The 16,455-nt window shown below is 41.2% G+C and overlaps 1 protein-coding gene across 2 annotated transcripts in view; it reads right to left on the bottom strand.

The window, feature by feature from the left end:
• Positions 1-16,455, bottom strand: part of TTC7A (tetratricopeptide repeat domain 7A) — a 523,501-nt gene that overhangs the window by 169,883 nt on the left and 337,163 nt on the right. For both annotated transcript variants that reach the window (XM_029593372.1, XM_029593373.1), the window contains one exon: positions 5,725-5,841. In XM_029593372.1, the coding sequence (XP_029449232.1) occupies positions 5,725-5,841 (117 nt within the window). The remainder of the gene's footprint in view (positions 1-5,724; positions 5,842-16,455) is intronic.

Below are 16,455 nucleotides of genomic sequence, written 5' to 3'. Positions count from 1 at the left end.
GGCCTGTATTCGCCTGTATACGAATGAGCAATGCTTTTAAAATCTACCTCTAAGGCCCTAGGCGATTTACAGTAAAACATACATAATAAAATTAGTAAAATAAATTAAAATAGTAAAATACAATAAAGGCCAAAAAAATAAAAACAAATTGGGAGTAAATCTGAAACATACAACATGGGAAAACAACATGTTATGTAACAAGATGCTGCCTAGCTCCAACAATTTAAGAGCCCTGCCCCTAAAATCTCGGGGTACTACTGCAGTAGCATTCACAGTCCACTGAGGGAAGGGAAGAGCTCCATAGTACCCTCTCAGTAACTTTTCACACTCAGTCCAACCAGCCACTTGAAGGTGTTGTATAACCCCTTTCTCAGCCAGAGATAGCCACTACAGTACTTGCCTCAAGCAGGGAAGGCAGTACAAGAAAATGCTAGGAAATGCTGGCACGAGTATCTAATGGTTCTTCCATGACAGTTGATTTGGGGAAGAGGAGGAGGAGGAGGACTTGAACAGAAGGAGAAAAAGAAAACAAAAACGGGGCAAATATTAACACATGCTGAAAGAATAAATGCCTGACTCTTGCTTTGTCTCATCTTGGCAGATGACACAGCATAATCGGATCACAGCTCATCTTCTCTGTTTCTGTTATGATATAGTATGCTTTGAAGGAGAATGGTTTTTTACTTTTCCTCTTTTACAGGGCACTCTCAGTGTATTTAGCTGTGAAGAAGGAAAATCACATTTTTACTGCGTCCCCACTTCAGAGCACCTGTACATTTAGGGTCTGATTTTCAAAAGCAATTACATGCATAAAATCTGGTTTCATGTGCGTAAATGGGCTTGTTGGAAATTGTCCCAGGGGCTGTGCACGCAAAAGTACGCATGGAGGTGATTTTGCACAAACTAGGAGGCGGCGTTCCTGGGGACAGAGATGGGGCGGGAAAACCATTTCTGCGCAGACTTTCGATTTTCAAAACTCTGCGCGTAATTGTACATACGTGTACCTTTACACCTACTCCGCTTTGAAAATTCGGGCTGAAGTCTGCATGTACTTTCCACCAGCAGACATCAGCCCTACACAGGAAGTTATAAAATTACCCTCCCTGAGGGTCATTTTTCAGTAGCCCAGGTTGGGCTAAAATCGGCAAGTCATCATGAATTTTCAAAATGGAGTTACGTGCATAAGTCCGCTTTGCAAAATTTCTGCTTACTGCGGGTACGCACAGGAATATATGTATGTGGGAAGTTAGCTTTGCTCCAGAGCAGGTGTAACTTTCTGCGTGTACGTTTGTGCATATATTTTCAAAAACCTGAAATACAGTTATAAATGCTTGCTCTGTTCCAAATTTCCCCCCCCTAGAATGCCTCTGTAATCGCTCCATGGTGAGACTGCACCTTGAATACTGTGTGCAATTCTGGTCGCCGCATCTCAAAAAAGATATAATTGCAATGGAGAAGGTACAGAGAGGGCAACCAAAATGATAAAGGGGGATGGAACAGCTCCACTATGAGGAAAAGCTAAGGAGGTTAGGGCTGTTCAGCTTGGGGAAGAGAAGCCTGAGGGGGGATATGATAAAGGCCTATAAAATCATGAAAGGTCTAGAACGGGTAAATGTATATTGGTTGTTTATTCTTTTAGATAATACATGGAATAGGGGGCATTCCATGAAGTTAGCAAGTAGCACATTTAAAACACCCTGAGAATAAACATCTGAAATGTACTTAATCCAAGAGACAAAAGACTAACAGGCCGATACAGTACAGTGCGCTCTGGTGGAGTGCACTGTTAACCAGCATTTGGATGCGCGTTTTCGACGCGCTAGCTTTACCCCTTATTCAGTAAGGGGTAATAGCGCGTCGAAAACGCGTGTCCAACCCCCCCGAGACTAATAGCGCCCGCAACATGCAAATGCATGTTGTTGGCCCTATTAGTCATTCCCGCGCGATACAGTAAGTAAAATGTGCAGCCAAGCCGCACATTTTACTTTAAGAAATTAGTGCCTACCCAAAGGTAGGTGTTAATTTCTACCGGCGCCAGGGAAGTGCACATATTAAGTCAGAGGCCCCAAAAGTTTGTGCAAAATCACCTCCATGCGTACTTTTGCGTGCACAGCCCCCTCAATCTAACCTTCCAACTACGGCCACACATTTCAAACAGACCGATCAGAAGAGCATACAAAGACACTCTTTATACCCCCCCCCCCTGCTAAAACTTCATTAAGGAAGCATGCCCTGTCCACAGCAGGTCCCCCCCTTTGGAACTCCCTCCCTCCGGACCTCCGCCAAGAACCCTGCCCCCTGGTTTTTAAAAAGAAGCTGAAAACATGGCTATTCAGCCAGGCCTTCGTGGAGAGATAATCCTCCCACTGTAACTAGCCTGCTAGCTGTTTCAGCTCTACCGGTTTATCCTTCAGCTACTCCAGTATTTCCCGTCATCATGGCTTTCCCCTAAGTTTATTTTGAAGTTTCACACTATATAGCCCTTGTTTTTATATTACTCCTCAGCATATTCCTATTGTACCAAATGTTCACTGTTGCCTCATGTTCATTATACCTTATGTTCTTTGTATCCGCCTCACAGCGATTGTTCAGTTTATATGTAAACCGGTGCGATATGTATCCTATACAGGATCATCGGTATATAAAAGTTAAAAATAAATAAATAAATGTTTAAAAAAAAATAATTTTTAAATGTGCCCGCGGCTCGCGGGTTGAAAACCGGACGCTCAATTTTGCCGACATCCGGTTTCCGAACCCGTGGCCGTCAGCGGGCTCGAGAACAGACACCGGCAAAATTAAGCGTCGGCTGTCAAACCCGCTGACAGTCGCCTCTTTTTACCGCGGGCCCTAATTTTAATAAATTAAGTTACTGAATCGCGTGCACAGGAGAGTGGCCTGTGCGCTTGCCCGCTTTCCCACGTGGTTTACTCTATCGGCCCGAAAGTTATTGTATCTTTAATCCATGTTCAATTATTGAATCTTATAAAAACCTATAAAACCGATTGGCTGATAGAGACTAATATGTCAGTTTCTGCCCACTTCCTATCCCAACCACTGCAGATCCTACTTGCTCTCCAGTTTTACGCCTCATGTTTTCACCCCAAAAGATTGTCTGGATTTGTTCTATGCCTCTCTGAATTAGGATACCATTTTTTTGGCAATACCACTTCCACTTACAGGTTGCTTCATGCCAATTGTTTTTAACCATTCCTCAATTTTTCTTAAAGCCCTTTTCCTCTGTTTGAATTCTTTCAGAGTGCTAACCTTTATGCAGTCTGCAGAAAAACAACTTTTATCATTTAGCTCCTCTACAATATATATTTTTAATGAAAGCATGGATTAGGACTGACCCCATACTGATCCCTGTGGCACATCAGTCATCCCTCCTCCGTGAAGTAAACTTTCTTTGGCACCTTCCAGTAGTCTCAAGTGGGGAACAGAGTCAAAGGCTGTTCCTAATACTTAATAGATCATATATCCATTTGTCTCTACTGATCTAATTTCCTAGTCACCTAGTTAAATAAATCACTCACGTTAGTCTGGTTTGACATCTGATAGAACCTATGCTGCTCTAAATTTTGTACGATGTTGCATAATCTATTACTTTAGTAATTCCATTCATTTTCCTATCCTTTAGATCAGGCTACATGGCCTAACAGCTGCCCTCCTGGTAAAAACTTTGGGAGGAATTTTCACAACCTTGTCCTGGGATTTGTGCATGCAAAAATAGGTATACAAGCGTGCAAGAAGCCTTTGTGTGGGCCAACCCAATTTTCAGAAGAAGGCAATTCCACACCTACTTCCCCTGCCATGTGAAAAAGTAATCATGGACAACGAGGGTGTTCCAACAGCAAATCAGATGAGGTTGGAAAGTATGCATAAACTCGTATACTTTATAAACGGAGAACGCTCGTACATCATCAAAAACGCACACATGCTTTCATACTTGCTAATCAAGTTGTGGATATTAAAACTAATTTCTCTTCTGTCTGTAGTTTTTTTTTGGGGGGTTTTTTTTTTTTGGAGGGTCTGGAGCTAGCGGTGAAGGATGTGGATGAAGCAGTGAAGGGCATGGTAAACTGGTAGACAGTCTGGGTCAAGGGGTGGATTTCTCGGAAAACTGGGGCTTGGACGTATACCACAAGTAAGTATTTTCATAAGACAGATATGCACCTCATCAACCATCTTTATAAAATACCTGCATCTGTGCATAAACTGAAGGTTATTAAGTACTTGTGTTATGACTATTTAATGCTTAAAACAGATGCACATACTTTTATAAAATGCTGTATAAACAATGCAGATCCCTGTATAGAAAAATGTACACATAACTGAAACAAACACATGTACTTTTGGGGCAGAGATACATGTTATTTTAGGAACTGTGCTGCTCCCGTTGCACGGCTTACAAAATACAGGCATAACTTTAGACACACTTTACTTAGGCCTTTGTTATATAAACTCCCTTGTCCTCCTCATTCATTAATCCCTTATAACTTCTAAATGCTCTCTTTTCAGTCACCTCTGTTAAAAAAACATTTTTGCACTTTATTCTTGCTTCCCTTCCCCATATTCTATGCTTTGCTGTTGCTCCATTATCCTTCCCATACAGTGATACTCCTCTCCTGCTCTCTACTTAATAGAAACAAACTTACGAGGCCAGTATAGCAAAGTGCATAAAAATTGTCCATTTACGCAGGTAAACAAGCCAATTTTAACACGTTAGCAGGGCCATTACTGTATAATGTACTAAAAGAAGTAAAACCTTTAGATATCATACATTAAAAGTGGGTTTGTATGTTAACTGACATGTTTGCATTAATACCACGGTCAATCAACAACTTAATTGCACTTTCCAGAGCCCAAGTTAATTTTTTTCAGTTAATGCAATCTATGCTAACCTGCACTAGTTTTAAGTGAGCCAATTAGCATATTTTTGCATCTAATTGGCTCATTTAGATATTGCTGTGTTACTTCTGCGCAGTGCCAGATTTAGACACTAGTGCGTAGATATCTGAAGCTTATCTGATAAGTAACTCAATCAGATATAACTTATTCTGCTAAGTTATGTTGATATTCAGTGGCATTGCTGAATATCCAGCTAAGTTTAGACCTGATATTATCCAGCTAAATCTCAATATTGCTACTTAGCTGGATAAGTTATCTAGCTAAAGAGCGCTGCCCTGATCTACCTACTGCCCGCCCACAAAGTTCTCCAGCTAAGAGATAGTTGGCTAAGTGACTTATCCGGCTATCTAGCTGCCCCTGCACGATAGCGGATATAAGTCCTACTTAATTGCAGCTACCTAAACTATAGTTTAGAGCCTCAGATTATGAGGGGCCTCTAAATATATATATATATAAAAACCACTGCAATTACTAATTTTCTACATTTTGTTTTGGAAATGCTATAAGGCTTCTTAAACCTGATGTAGGTTAGGCCCATGTTAACTATCACAAGTGTTAATGTTAATGCACTTTAGCAGACTGGCCCCTTAATCGGTCACAACTATTCCATATAGTAGCATGAAGCTACTGAGGGGGTACAGTGCTAAATGAAAACAAAAATGGGGAGATTATGACATGTGTTCAAGCATGGTGATTTTTCATACCCCCAGAATAACACGTCCTTTCACATACTGTTCTTTAATAATATTCTTATTTGTACTCTGTGTTGTACAAATTAGCCATACCTTCATAAAGTATGAAGGCAAACACACCCACCTGAGCTGTGAAATATTAAACAAGGTCTGCCATAATTCCAATGTATGTCTGCAGGTTACTAACGCCTCTTCAGGTCCTTTATGTATCCATTCCATCTTCATCTTTGTGAACTGTAGGCTAGAAAACAAAAAGGAAATAACTTTATTTATTGGGGAATGCAATGGTTAAAATTTTAGAGGGGGGTAGAAGGCTTTCATTTAATTACTGTAATTGTATGTTGTGTTTTATTGTTATTATTGCATTATTGTGTTGTACTTTTTGCTAGCATTATGCCACAAGTATACGCAACACTAACTGTACCTGGTCCTGGGCTGTACTGATACAGAGCAAAATTAAATTTAACAAAATAAATTCATTTATACTAGCTGTATAGAAATAAAGTATCCACATTACCAATGGAGGCAATTTTCGATAGCCCGTGGTGTTGCCAGGTATGTACAATCCCAAGGGAGTTTTCCCTTTGCAAACTGTCTACAAGGTGCATATGTACCTGATAGAGGGGAAAAAGTATGTTGCTCTGAAAATGAAATCTAGGTGTTCTGTTATCCTCCCCTGACCTTCCACCAACTGGCTCCAGATTTTCAGGACAGGATGATCCAAATCCTGGTTTTATTCCATTGCATGCTGGTACTTGTAGTTCTGACTTATCTATGCATTGCTTGAGAAAAGCAAAACTACAAGTTCTTGCATGCAGTGGGGTGAAGGCAGGACTGGATCAAACTATCCTGAAAATTTGGAGCCAGTTGCAACCCTAGGTAAACCCCTCACTATATACACATCTGAATAGCTCTATGTAACGCATAGTATTCTGCCCTGCCTTTTGCAATTTATTTACCAATTGTGAACCAGCTATTAGTGGCTTTACTAAAATCCTACAATATTTTATTCAGGGTTAGTACTCACTCTGTTATGATCTGAATGGAGTTATGGTAGTAGCATAGCCATAATCTATTGTAGAAAAGTATGCAAAGGCCGTTTGTAGGCTTCCCTGTGATTGTCCCAGGTAAAACAATTTATATTTGACAAAATAAGGGAGTCCCCTCCTTGTCTAAGGCTAATACAAACTTGGCTAGCAACCATTCTTCACCAGTTACAGGCACAGGTAAATCCCAGACTAGACTTAGAAGCCAAGAGAATTTAGCCCCATTGGATTCTGGCTATTCCACTGAAGAAAGAGTGAGCACAATAACAAACAAATATTTTACAGCCCATTAGCATTATGGTTTCTAAAGTGAGTCTAATCCATTTTCATTTGTGTAAAATTTTAAGAAAATATAAACCTCCCGATTTATCAACAACTGCAAACGAAATACTGTGCCTTCTATGTCAAGAGCATTGCAATTGATGTAAATTCCTCAAAGCACAGCTCCCACAATTTTTTTTTATGTATATCTCCAAAATGGATCCTTATTTTTCTAGATTGTTCCAACACTGTGCTAGCCTATTTACATTTTTTTTTTAATTTTGATTGGCTCCTATATTATGCTGCACTTCATTTCAGGCAGGGTTCCTGCTGTGCCTCTGCATGTTAATAGTGATTTAGTAACTTTTGTGACATATTAGGTCAATTCACCCAATTTGTGGCTTGAAAGGAGGCTGAAGTAAATTATCTCTCAGCAAACTAAAAATTAATCACAGTTCAAAAAATAATCCACAGTGCTGGAATCCAAAAGGTGACTATTTTGTGCACATCCTGCTCTGAGCCACAGAATGCATTAGCTGCTTCATATTTCCATGCATAAGCCCAATTAGCTCTTTCTGGACATGCAAAGTTGCTTGCGTGTTGTTGGCTCCGTATAGAAAAAGGCAGAGAAAGTACATTGAGCCATTATGTCGGCACACATGAGGGGCAAAATGTCCAAGACTTCTATCTCCATATTACTTTATTGTCATGCTCTCTGAAACACTTATGCACTAAAGCTCCATGTGAAAACTCCCAAGCACTCACACATTGAGAAATGTGCTTATTACTGTGAAAAAATAAACTGCCAATACACTAACAAGCCACACTGCAGGAGGAACTGCTTGCATGCAAGACCAGCATTTATCCAAATGTATGTTTAATACTCACACCCCCCATCTAATCACTTAGGGGTAGATTTTAAGAAAGTGCGCCTTCGCGTACTTTTGTTGGCGCACCAGGCGCAAACAAAAGTACGCTTGATTTTAGTAGATACGCGCGTAGTCGCGTGTATCTGCTAAAATCCTGGATCGGCGCGCGCAAGGCTGCCGATGTCGTGTAGCCGGCGCGCGCCGAGCCGCACAGCCTGCTGCCGTTCCCTCCAAGGCCGCTCCGAAATCGGAGCGGCCTCGGAGGGAACTCGCTTTCGCCCTCCCCTCACCTTCCCCTCCCTTCCTCTATCTAACCCACCCCCCCGGCCCTATCTAAAGCCCCCCTACCTTTGTCGGGGGATTTACGCCTCCCGGAGGGAGAAGTAAATCCCCGCGCGCCGAGACGCGACCTGGGGGCGGTTCCGGAGGGCACGGCCACGCCCCCGGACCGCCCCGGGCCGAAACCACGCCCCCGGGCCCGGGTGAGATGGGGGTGATAGCCCCTTAAAAATAACTGCTGGAGGTAAAAAAAATGCCTTTGGAAATTTAGGCCTAGATTTATCATTTTGCTATAATTTTCATGAGACAGAGAGAGAGAAACTGACTCTTTATAAGGCTCTCATATAAGTAAACTATTTATACCACTGTAAGAGGGGCAACAAGTAACTTGGGGTGAGGTTTTGGTGGTGGACTAGATTTTGGGGGACAGTTTTACATGCATAGTCAGAGGTACAAACAGCACAGTAGGCATCAGAGAAGATTTGATATGATTTGGAGTGATGAAAGGTACACAAAGATGATATTTGTACATTGTACTCTCGACCTAGCTTGATAGCAGTTAGGTAGAGAGTGCATCATGCTAGGTTGAGAGTACATTGTACAAATCTCATCTTAGTGAACCTTTCATCACTCCAAATCACATAAAATCTTTACTGATGGTAAATGTGCTGTTCGTTCCTCTGACTCTACATGTAAAACTGCCCCCCAAAACCTCACCCCAAATTCAGAATACCCCCTCTTACAGTGGCATAAAAAGTTGACTAATATGTGTGGCTCCCCAAAAGCTCTCTCTCTCTCCCCTCCCCTCTCCCTGCCTGAAATGGGATTTGCGATAAATCACATTTCGGCTGTAATGTACAGCTATTGTAGGCATAACGCTGGGATAAAAGGTGTAGTTATTTCTGAAGTTAAATCCCACGATAGTGTGTATTATGTTGGAGTAACAGGCAGTGTTACTCCTCCCAAACTCCTCCCACTTTATTAAAATTTTCAGATTTGCCTATGCATCTCATGATGCGTTATTTATTGCATGCGTTATGGCGTTTTCACAGGGGTTAGGACCCTTACGCCCGCGATAAGGTCCTAACACGATTTGATAAATGACCCCCTTAGTGTGCTCCATGGCATACATTTTCTAAGCTTGTTATAGAAAGGGAATTACTAATCCTTTTTTGATAGAACAGAAATGTATGTTCCCTGATTTATAGAAATATTTCTTTTTATCTTTCTCCCTGTTAAAAATGTAGCATGTTCAGAAAAAGGCCACACTTTAAATAAATGGCTTTTGCTCTTTATTTCCTTTATTTTCTAACTTGTATAGCCTAGTCATGCTCATTCACTGACGTCATCATATTCTTTTCAGTGTTTCAGGACAATGATAATCAATGCAACATTAAAACCTGTATTTGTTATTTTGCAAACCCAGAGGAAATTTCCTGCTCGACTTTTTGATATTAAATGAAATGTATTGAATCCATACTTTTTGAAATGGCCGGTTTATTTTACCTTTTGCTTCTTGGAAGATGTTTAGGGACTTTTACTTTCAGTTTTTACTTTTTTTCCTGGGAATTTATCGGTTTTATTACAAGAACAACGGGAAAAATCAGTGAAAAAAAAGAACTCAGTTTTTCTGAGTAAATATATTTGACCTAGTAATAAACTGATAAATTCCCATAAAAATATAATAAAACCTGAAAATGAAGATCCCTAGAGATGTTTAAACTGTGTGCCATTGATACTTTTTCTGATTTCAACATTGAGAATACTAGGAAAACCATGCAATGTATTACTGCCTGTGCGACATATCAGGAACAGTACAAATACAAAGATTATTTGGTGAAGAAAGAATTTGTGAAGGTCTGGATGCTAAATGATCCTCTAATTGAGCTTTGTGTCATGATTAAGCAAGTCTGTGAGTTTTCCAATAATTTGATCTGAAGCATCACCTAGATTAAGTGTGGACTATAGAACTATCATTGGCTACTGATCTAGTCAAAATCAGACATAAAATGTTAATGTTAATTCATAAATTAATCAATAATTCTGATAAGCCATGGGATGGAGCAGTTTTATGTATATATGCTCCATCCTGACTGCTGTGCTCAGCAAATAACGGATTGTTGGACATTCCACAGGCTCATCTGGGAGAAATTAGTGACCATGCATTTTTTGTGGCTGGACCAATTGTTTGCAACTCTATGGTGGAGTATTTAAGAACAATGTCATATATCAAGGCTTTTAAAAAAGCTTTAAAAACATGACTATTCTAACAGGCCTTCAGCACAATCAGCTAGAGATTAAAGGATAAGCAAATTATGTTTAGCGGGATGCGGTACATGCCTCATTCAATGTCCATCTGAAGCGGGTTCTCTATGTATTAACTATCACTATGATGACAGGTATTTATTTATTTTTTTATTTTATTTATATTGTTTTATATACTGATATTCTGTATATCAATCATACCAGTTTACAACAAATAAATAAAATAAAATGAGTTCAAAATATAAATTCAACATTTACATCAAGTAAAATTACATGACAATCAAATAATAATTTACAGCAAATAAAATTACAATTAGAAACAAAATTTAGAATAAAATAAAATAAGACATGGGTAAAACCATTGAAATAAAATTAAAGAATAAAATACAATTTAAAGTAAAAGAGAAAATGAAACATTTATTGCTGCTCGAATATTATGTAGGTAACTCATTATTAAATGCTTGTTTGAATATCCAGGTTTTTAATTCTTTTTTTAATTTGTGAAAATTTGTCTCTAATCTTAGCTCAGTTTGACTTGAGTTCCAGAGAATAGGGCCAGCGATTGATAAGGCTCTTTCTCTTATTTTATTCAAATGTGCAATTTTAACTGTTGGACTAGAAAGTAGACCTTTGTTAGCTGATCTGAGAGTACTTTGGAGAGTGTAAAAGTGAAGAGCTGCATTTACCTATTCTATTTGTTCATTGAATATTGATCTGTGAATATAAAACAAGGTAAGAAAAATTATACGATTCCTAATCAGCAGAGTGGAAACAAATTAAGGACATTTTCATCTACAGTGTATCATAGACATGAAACTTCATTTCCCAGTGTGCTGTATTGCTGGATGAGGCACAAAAGCCTGCGCTCACTGAGTGTGAGGCACATGTCACTTCCTGCATGGCGCCTGTGAGAATTTTTATGTGGTACAATTTTATGTTTAATCTGAACTCATTCATCACAGGAATGGCTTTAGGGCCTGGGGGGGGGGGGGGGGGGGGGCATGCAGCACCAATGTATAGTCGGTAGGTGGAATGAACTATGAGGAGGACGTGGAGGTGAGAGAGGCGGGTGGGGTGTAGTGGCTAGTGATGAAGAGAACTATAGGGAGATGGAGGTAAGTTGCTGTTCAGGAGAAGAAAAGGTGGAAGTGCACATCATGATAGCGTAGAAAAAGTGGCCTGGGCAAATTACTGTAGAGGAGGGAAGGTGTTTGTGGGGAAGGGAAATGATGGAGGAAGAGGAGTTGTTTAAAGAGGTTCCACTTAAAACCATTTTCTGGAGTGAAAGAGGACTGGGAATTAGGTGGTGAGAAAGACGATATCTGCCCGAGGGTGAAGAGGAAAGCCAGGGAGGATGAGAAGGGGAGAAGCAGTCTGCAGGTAGAGAGGTGGTCCCTGGCACTAACCCTCTCTTCAGGAAAAGGTTAATGGTCCTTCTCCTTCTTCCCCCATGTCCACTCCAGCTCTCTTTTGCCTGCCCAGTCTTTCCCTAGATTTGTTCTGTTTTATTTGCTTAACTACATTGATTTTATGTATGTTTTATTTTGTAAGCCTCCACAATTTTTTGGAGAGTGTGGTAGACAAATAACTTAAAAAAATATATAAAATAAAATACATATTAGATATATTGAGCCTCCATCATCACAACTGGCTGTTTATAGGCACGGACTGTATAATTACTGTTCAAACCATCAAGAAGAAATACAAAGAATGTGAAGAAAAAATTATAGCTCTCTGAGGAAACGAATACAACAACATGCTAGTGGGTAAAGCAACACAGATCACATAGGCACATTTTGTATTACTAAAGAATGTAAAATGAACTTTAAATTTAAAAACCCCTCCCATAACATATACACATTTCATTATTGGAATGGAAAAAAATATATCAGATGTTAAAATCCGTTAAAGAAATTGTCATACAAGCAACTGGAGAAGATATGGATACATAACACTAACGCAGTTCACAATCAAAGCACGTCAATGTCATGCATGCAGTTACTTCAGTGGTGGATGGCAATTAGGTTATGAGGCTGACCTGCATAACAAGTCAGAAGGGAAGGGGGGGAAGCAATACTTCAGAATACTTTGTATTTAATTACAGTTGAGTAAACAGAGCCACAGGAAACTAGAGGGCTTTGCCCACTGTCACACAGATCACAGGAGAAGCCAAGAACCCTGGAAGTTGCAACTTCAAACCCCATACTATAACCTTCAAACCATAAAGTCTCCAAAACAACAACAATAAACTGTACTCAAGGCAAAATGTAATCATACCATCTTATGTCTTCATGATTCCTACAAATCCATGAACTCTGCTGCACATCTTGTTGCAGATTTGTGACAAGGATGTAAGCAGAGAAGGAGAAATGAATGTCAGACCACAGGGTGCCAACTTCTGAGGCTATTTTGTCATTTAAATCCCCCAGTACACACACAAAGAATATACAGAATGTTAATGTGACACCATTTTACTGGAAACCTGATTTCCCTTGCTTTCTTCTGATATAAAACCACTCATTTTTGTTTTGTGGTCTCCACATCAAAAGAGAATAAGCTAAACCACTCAATAACAAGATCTCAAAGCATTAATAATACATGGCATTTAGCAAAGCCATCTTAGGGGGGGTCTTTCTTTCTCAACTCTGTCATCTCTAAAACAATAATATCAGAATGGGGGATCGTGATGCTGATATCAACAGACCAGGTTAGGGATAAAAATTAATTTTATTTCACTGCAGTCTAAATAGAGATTATAGAAAAATGCTGCATCAACAAGGTTGCTCATCCCCTGGCATCCAGGGAAAGACTGAAAACAGGTGCTTGGTCAGTAGGGTTCCCCATCCTCTTGTGGCTTTAATAATGAACAGAGAGAGAGAATCTCTGGGATGGACAGGTTCCCTCACGCCAAAGAAAAACCAAATTCAAGTACTTGGTCACCAGGAATGCATATCTTCTGCTGGCCTGAATGTAAGCTAGATAAAGAAGCAATGGGCCCAGTAATGGAATGAAACAAAGATAAAGGGTTAGGCCAGTGCCTAAATGTCAAGGGGACAAAAAAAAGATGGGGGTAGAGAGAGACAGAGCAGAAGCAAGCAAACCTCTTGAGCTGCACTCCATCCATCCATGCAAATAGTTAAGCCCCAAATAGTTCCCCCCCCCCCAAGTTGGGTTACATTATATATACAGTATATCTACAGTTACATACACACACACACACACACACACACACATGAAGGGTATCCTGGATTCTTGGCCTGGTTTCAAAATCTCTTGCTAACCAACTGATTCAGTGCCACTGGGTGAGCAAACCATACAACTGCACAGGATGGCACAGCTGGAAGGGATGGCAGTGAAAGTGAGGAAGGAACCCAAGAAAGGAAGCAGAAAGAAGAGGTCCATGCAGCTGCCAATGCACCCTATTCTACCAATTGCTGAGGAAAGGTGAGGCCTGTGTGGCCACTGGTGGGCCCCATCCCACCAGCGGCTTAAGAAAAAAGAGCCCTGGCTCATGACATGACCCGACTGGCAGCAGCAGAAGAGGGAGCCCGTTATTCAGCTCCTTCTCTTGTGCCAGCCCTGTGATATTCAAACTCATGGGGCTAGCACATCCTCTATGCTAATCTTGCAATGCATGAGATCAGCATAGAGGAAGTGCCAGCTCTGCGAGTTTTGAATCCCTTGGAGCCGGCACACGAGAAGGAGCAGCAGAATGGGCACATGCACTTTCCCCAATGAGGCACATGCAACAGCAGAAGAGTAAGAAAGGCCCTGGTGGGGCTGCTTGTGTGAAATAGAAAGAATGGGAGTCTGCCTGTGTTTTGTGAGTGAGAAAGTGAGAAAGAGAGAGAGAGAGAATGGGAGCCTGCCTGGGTTTTGTGTATATGCGTGTGTGAAAAAAGAGAGAGAGAATGAGAATGGGAGCTCACCAGTGTTGTGCATGAGAATGGGAGCCTGCCTAGGTTTTGTGTATGTGCGTATGCATGTGAGAGAGAATGGAAGCCTGCCTGGGTGTTGTGTATGTAAGTGAGAGAGAGAGAATGGGCACCTGCCTGCATTGTATGTGTATATGTGAGAAAGAGAGTGAAAATAGGAGCTTGCTTGTGTTGTGTGTGAGTGTGTGTGTGTGAGAGAGAGAGAGAGAGAGAGAATAGGAGCCTGTGTTGTGGGTAAGAGAGAGAATGAGAGCCTACCTGGTGGTGTGTGCATGAGAATGGGAGCCTGCCTGGGTTTTGTGTGTGTGAATGTGTATGTGAGAGAGAGAGAGAGAATGGAAACCTGCCTGGGATGTGTGGGCATGTGTGCGTATAAGAGAGAATGGGAGCTTGCCTGGATTATGCTTGTGTGTGTGTTTATATTGAGAATGGGAGCCTATCTGGGTTGGTTGTGTGTGTGTGTATATGTGTGTCTCTACATGTGTGTGAGAGAGAGGGAGAGAATGGGAGCCTCCCTAGACTGTGTGTGTGAGACAATGGGATTCTGTCTGGGCTGTGAGTGTATGTGAGAGAAAATGAGAGCCTGTCTGGGTTGAGTATGAAGAACGTTTTCACATTCTACTAATCTATGACAAGCTCAGGGTGACTGGAAATCAAAAGTTTTCAGGTATAGAGAGTGAAGGTCTTTTTCTATCCTTACTAGTTTTAATTTTTGGGTGTTTGCTATTTTGAAATATTTAATTGCTGTTTGAATAATTTTTAAACATTTTTATGAGTTCTTAATTATTGAATGTTATTCCATTCATCTGTTCTTTGGAAGTAATAATTTAACTATTATGACTGATTTATATTTTTTATTTTACTATTTAATGATTTATGAGGATGGATGATGCATCGGTTTTTCCATTGTTGCATTGCATACAGAATCTGGCTTGTTGAGGTTTCCAGTTCGGTTTCTGTCTACATGTTTCTATTCATTTTTTATGGTCTCTCTAGTCTGTATTTGGTGAGGGTCTCTCTATGTTCTGTATGTGTGACTGAGGTGGGGTATTATGCTAGCGTGTAGTTTCTGTGTAAGGATCTATAGTAGCCTGACTTGTTTTCTTTTCCTAATAGGTGTTTTAGGGTGTGGTCTTAAATTTGCAGTGTTGCCTTGTCATAGGTAAGGTTTTTCCTGTTTGATGCTGGTAGTTAGTACTGTTTTGATATGGGAAGTTTACTATATTGTAATTCAGTTCACTCAAGGCTTTCTGAGGGTCAAACCCACATCCAACACGCATTACAGTAGGCCTAATACATATGGGTTCCAAGTATATTTTTTGTAGGGTTTTCTGGGTGGCACCTCAGCAGCACATATATTTCTGTACAAACAAAATGGTGCCAGCTACAGGGCAAACTGCCGCCATTTTTACATATGGGTAGGTTGGGCAGCAGCACCTGGGGATCACCCCTGCCAATTTAGGTGTTTTGGATTTGTGGATGTGGTTAAATAGGTTCAGGGTTGTGTCGGTGTTGTGCAGCGCGGCCATGCATCCGGCCCCACTTACCGGTGCGTCCAGTTCTTCTGCTGCAATTCATTAGCGGGGAGCCCGGGACGCCTTCCTCAATCGGGCCTCCGAAGCTGATAGAAGCAGGTGCGGGCGGGCCACAGGCGCTCGCCCCGCCTCTTAAAGGGGCCCGGGACAAGACGTCAGATCCAGCCTCCTTTTAACCCTGGGTCCCAGCAGCCTACTTTGCCTTGCAACAGGTCTCCTCTGTGAGTAGCTGCCTCAGTGCTTCCTCTGTTCCCTGTTTGTGTCTCCGACTTTGGATTGCCTTTTGGACCTTGCCTGCCTGCCTCCTGTCTCCGACTTTGGATTGCCTTTTGGAATTTGCCTGCTTGCCGTCTGTCTCCTACTTGGATTGCCTTTGGACTTTGCTTGCCTGCCGCCTGCCTCCGACCTTGGATCGTGCCTGGACTCCATCCGATTAGGTGAGGGTCTTTTCCTGCACCTTTGATTCTGCCTACTGACGGCGAGGACCTGCGGGTCACCCTCACTGGTAGTACTAACCTCGCCTCGGCCTAGGGTCCACACTCCAACTGGCAACAGCCAACAGTTAGTTTCTAAAGTTTGGATTGCCAGACGGAGCAGGGCTTTTTACAGCGGGAAAAGGGGCCTAGGACAGTGTGTGAAACTGACAGTTTCTACTGTGTGCTGGT

This window comes from Rhinatrema bivittatum, chromosome 3 (genome assembly GCF_901001135.1).
Source record: "Rhinatrema bivittatum chromosome 3, aRhiBiv1.1, whole genome shotgun sequence".
Taxonomy (NCBI): domain Eukaryota; kingdom Metazoa; phylum Chordata; class Amphibia; order Gymnophiona; family Rhinatrematidae; genus Rhinatrema; species Rhinatrema bivittatum.
Note: the sequence above shows the minus strand (reverse complement) of the source record. Positions and strands in the feature narration are given on the sequence as shown.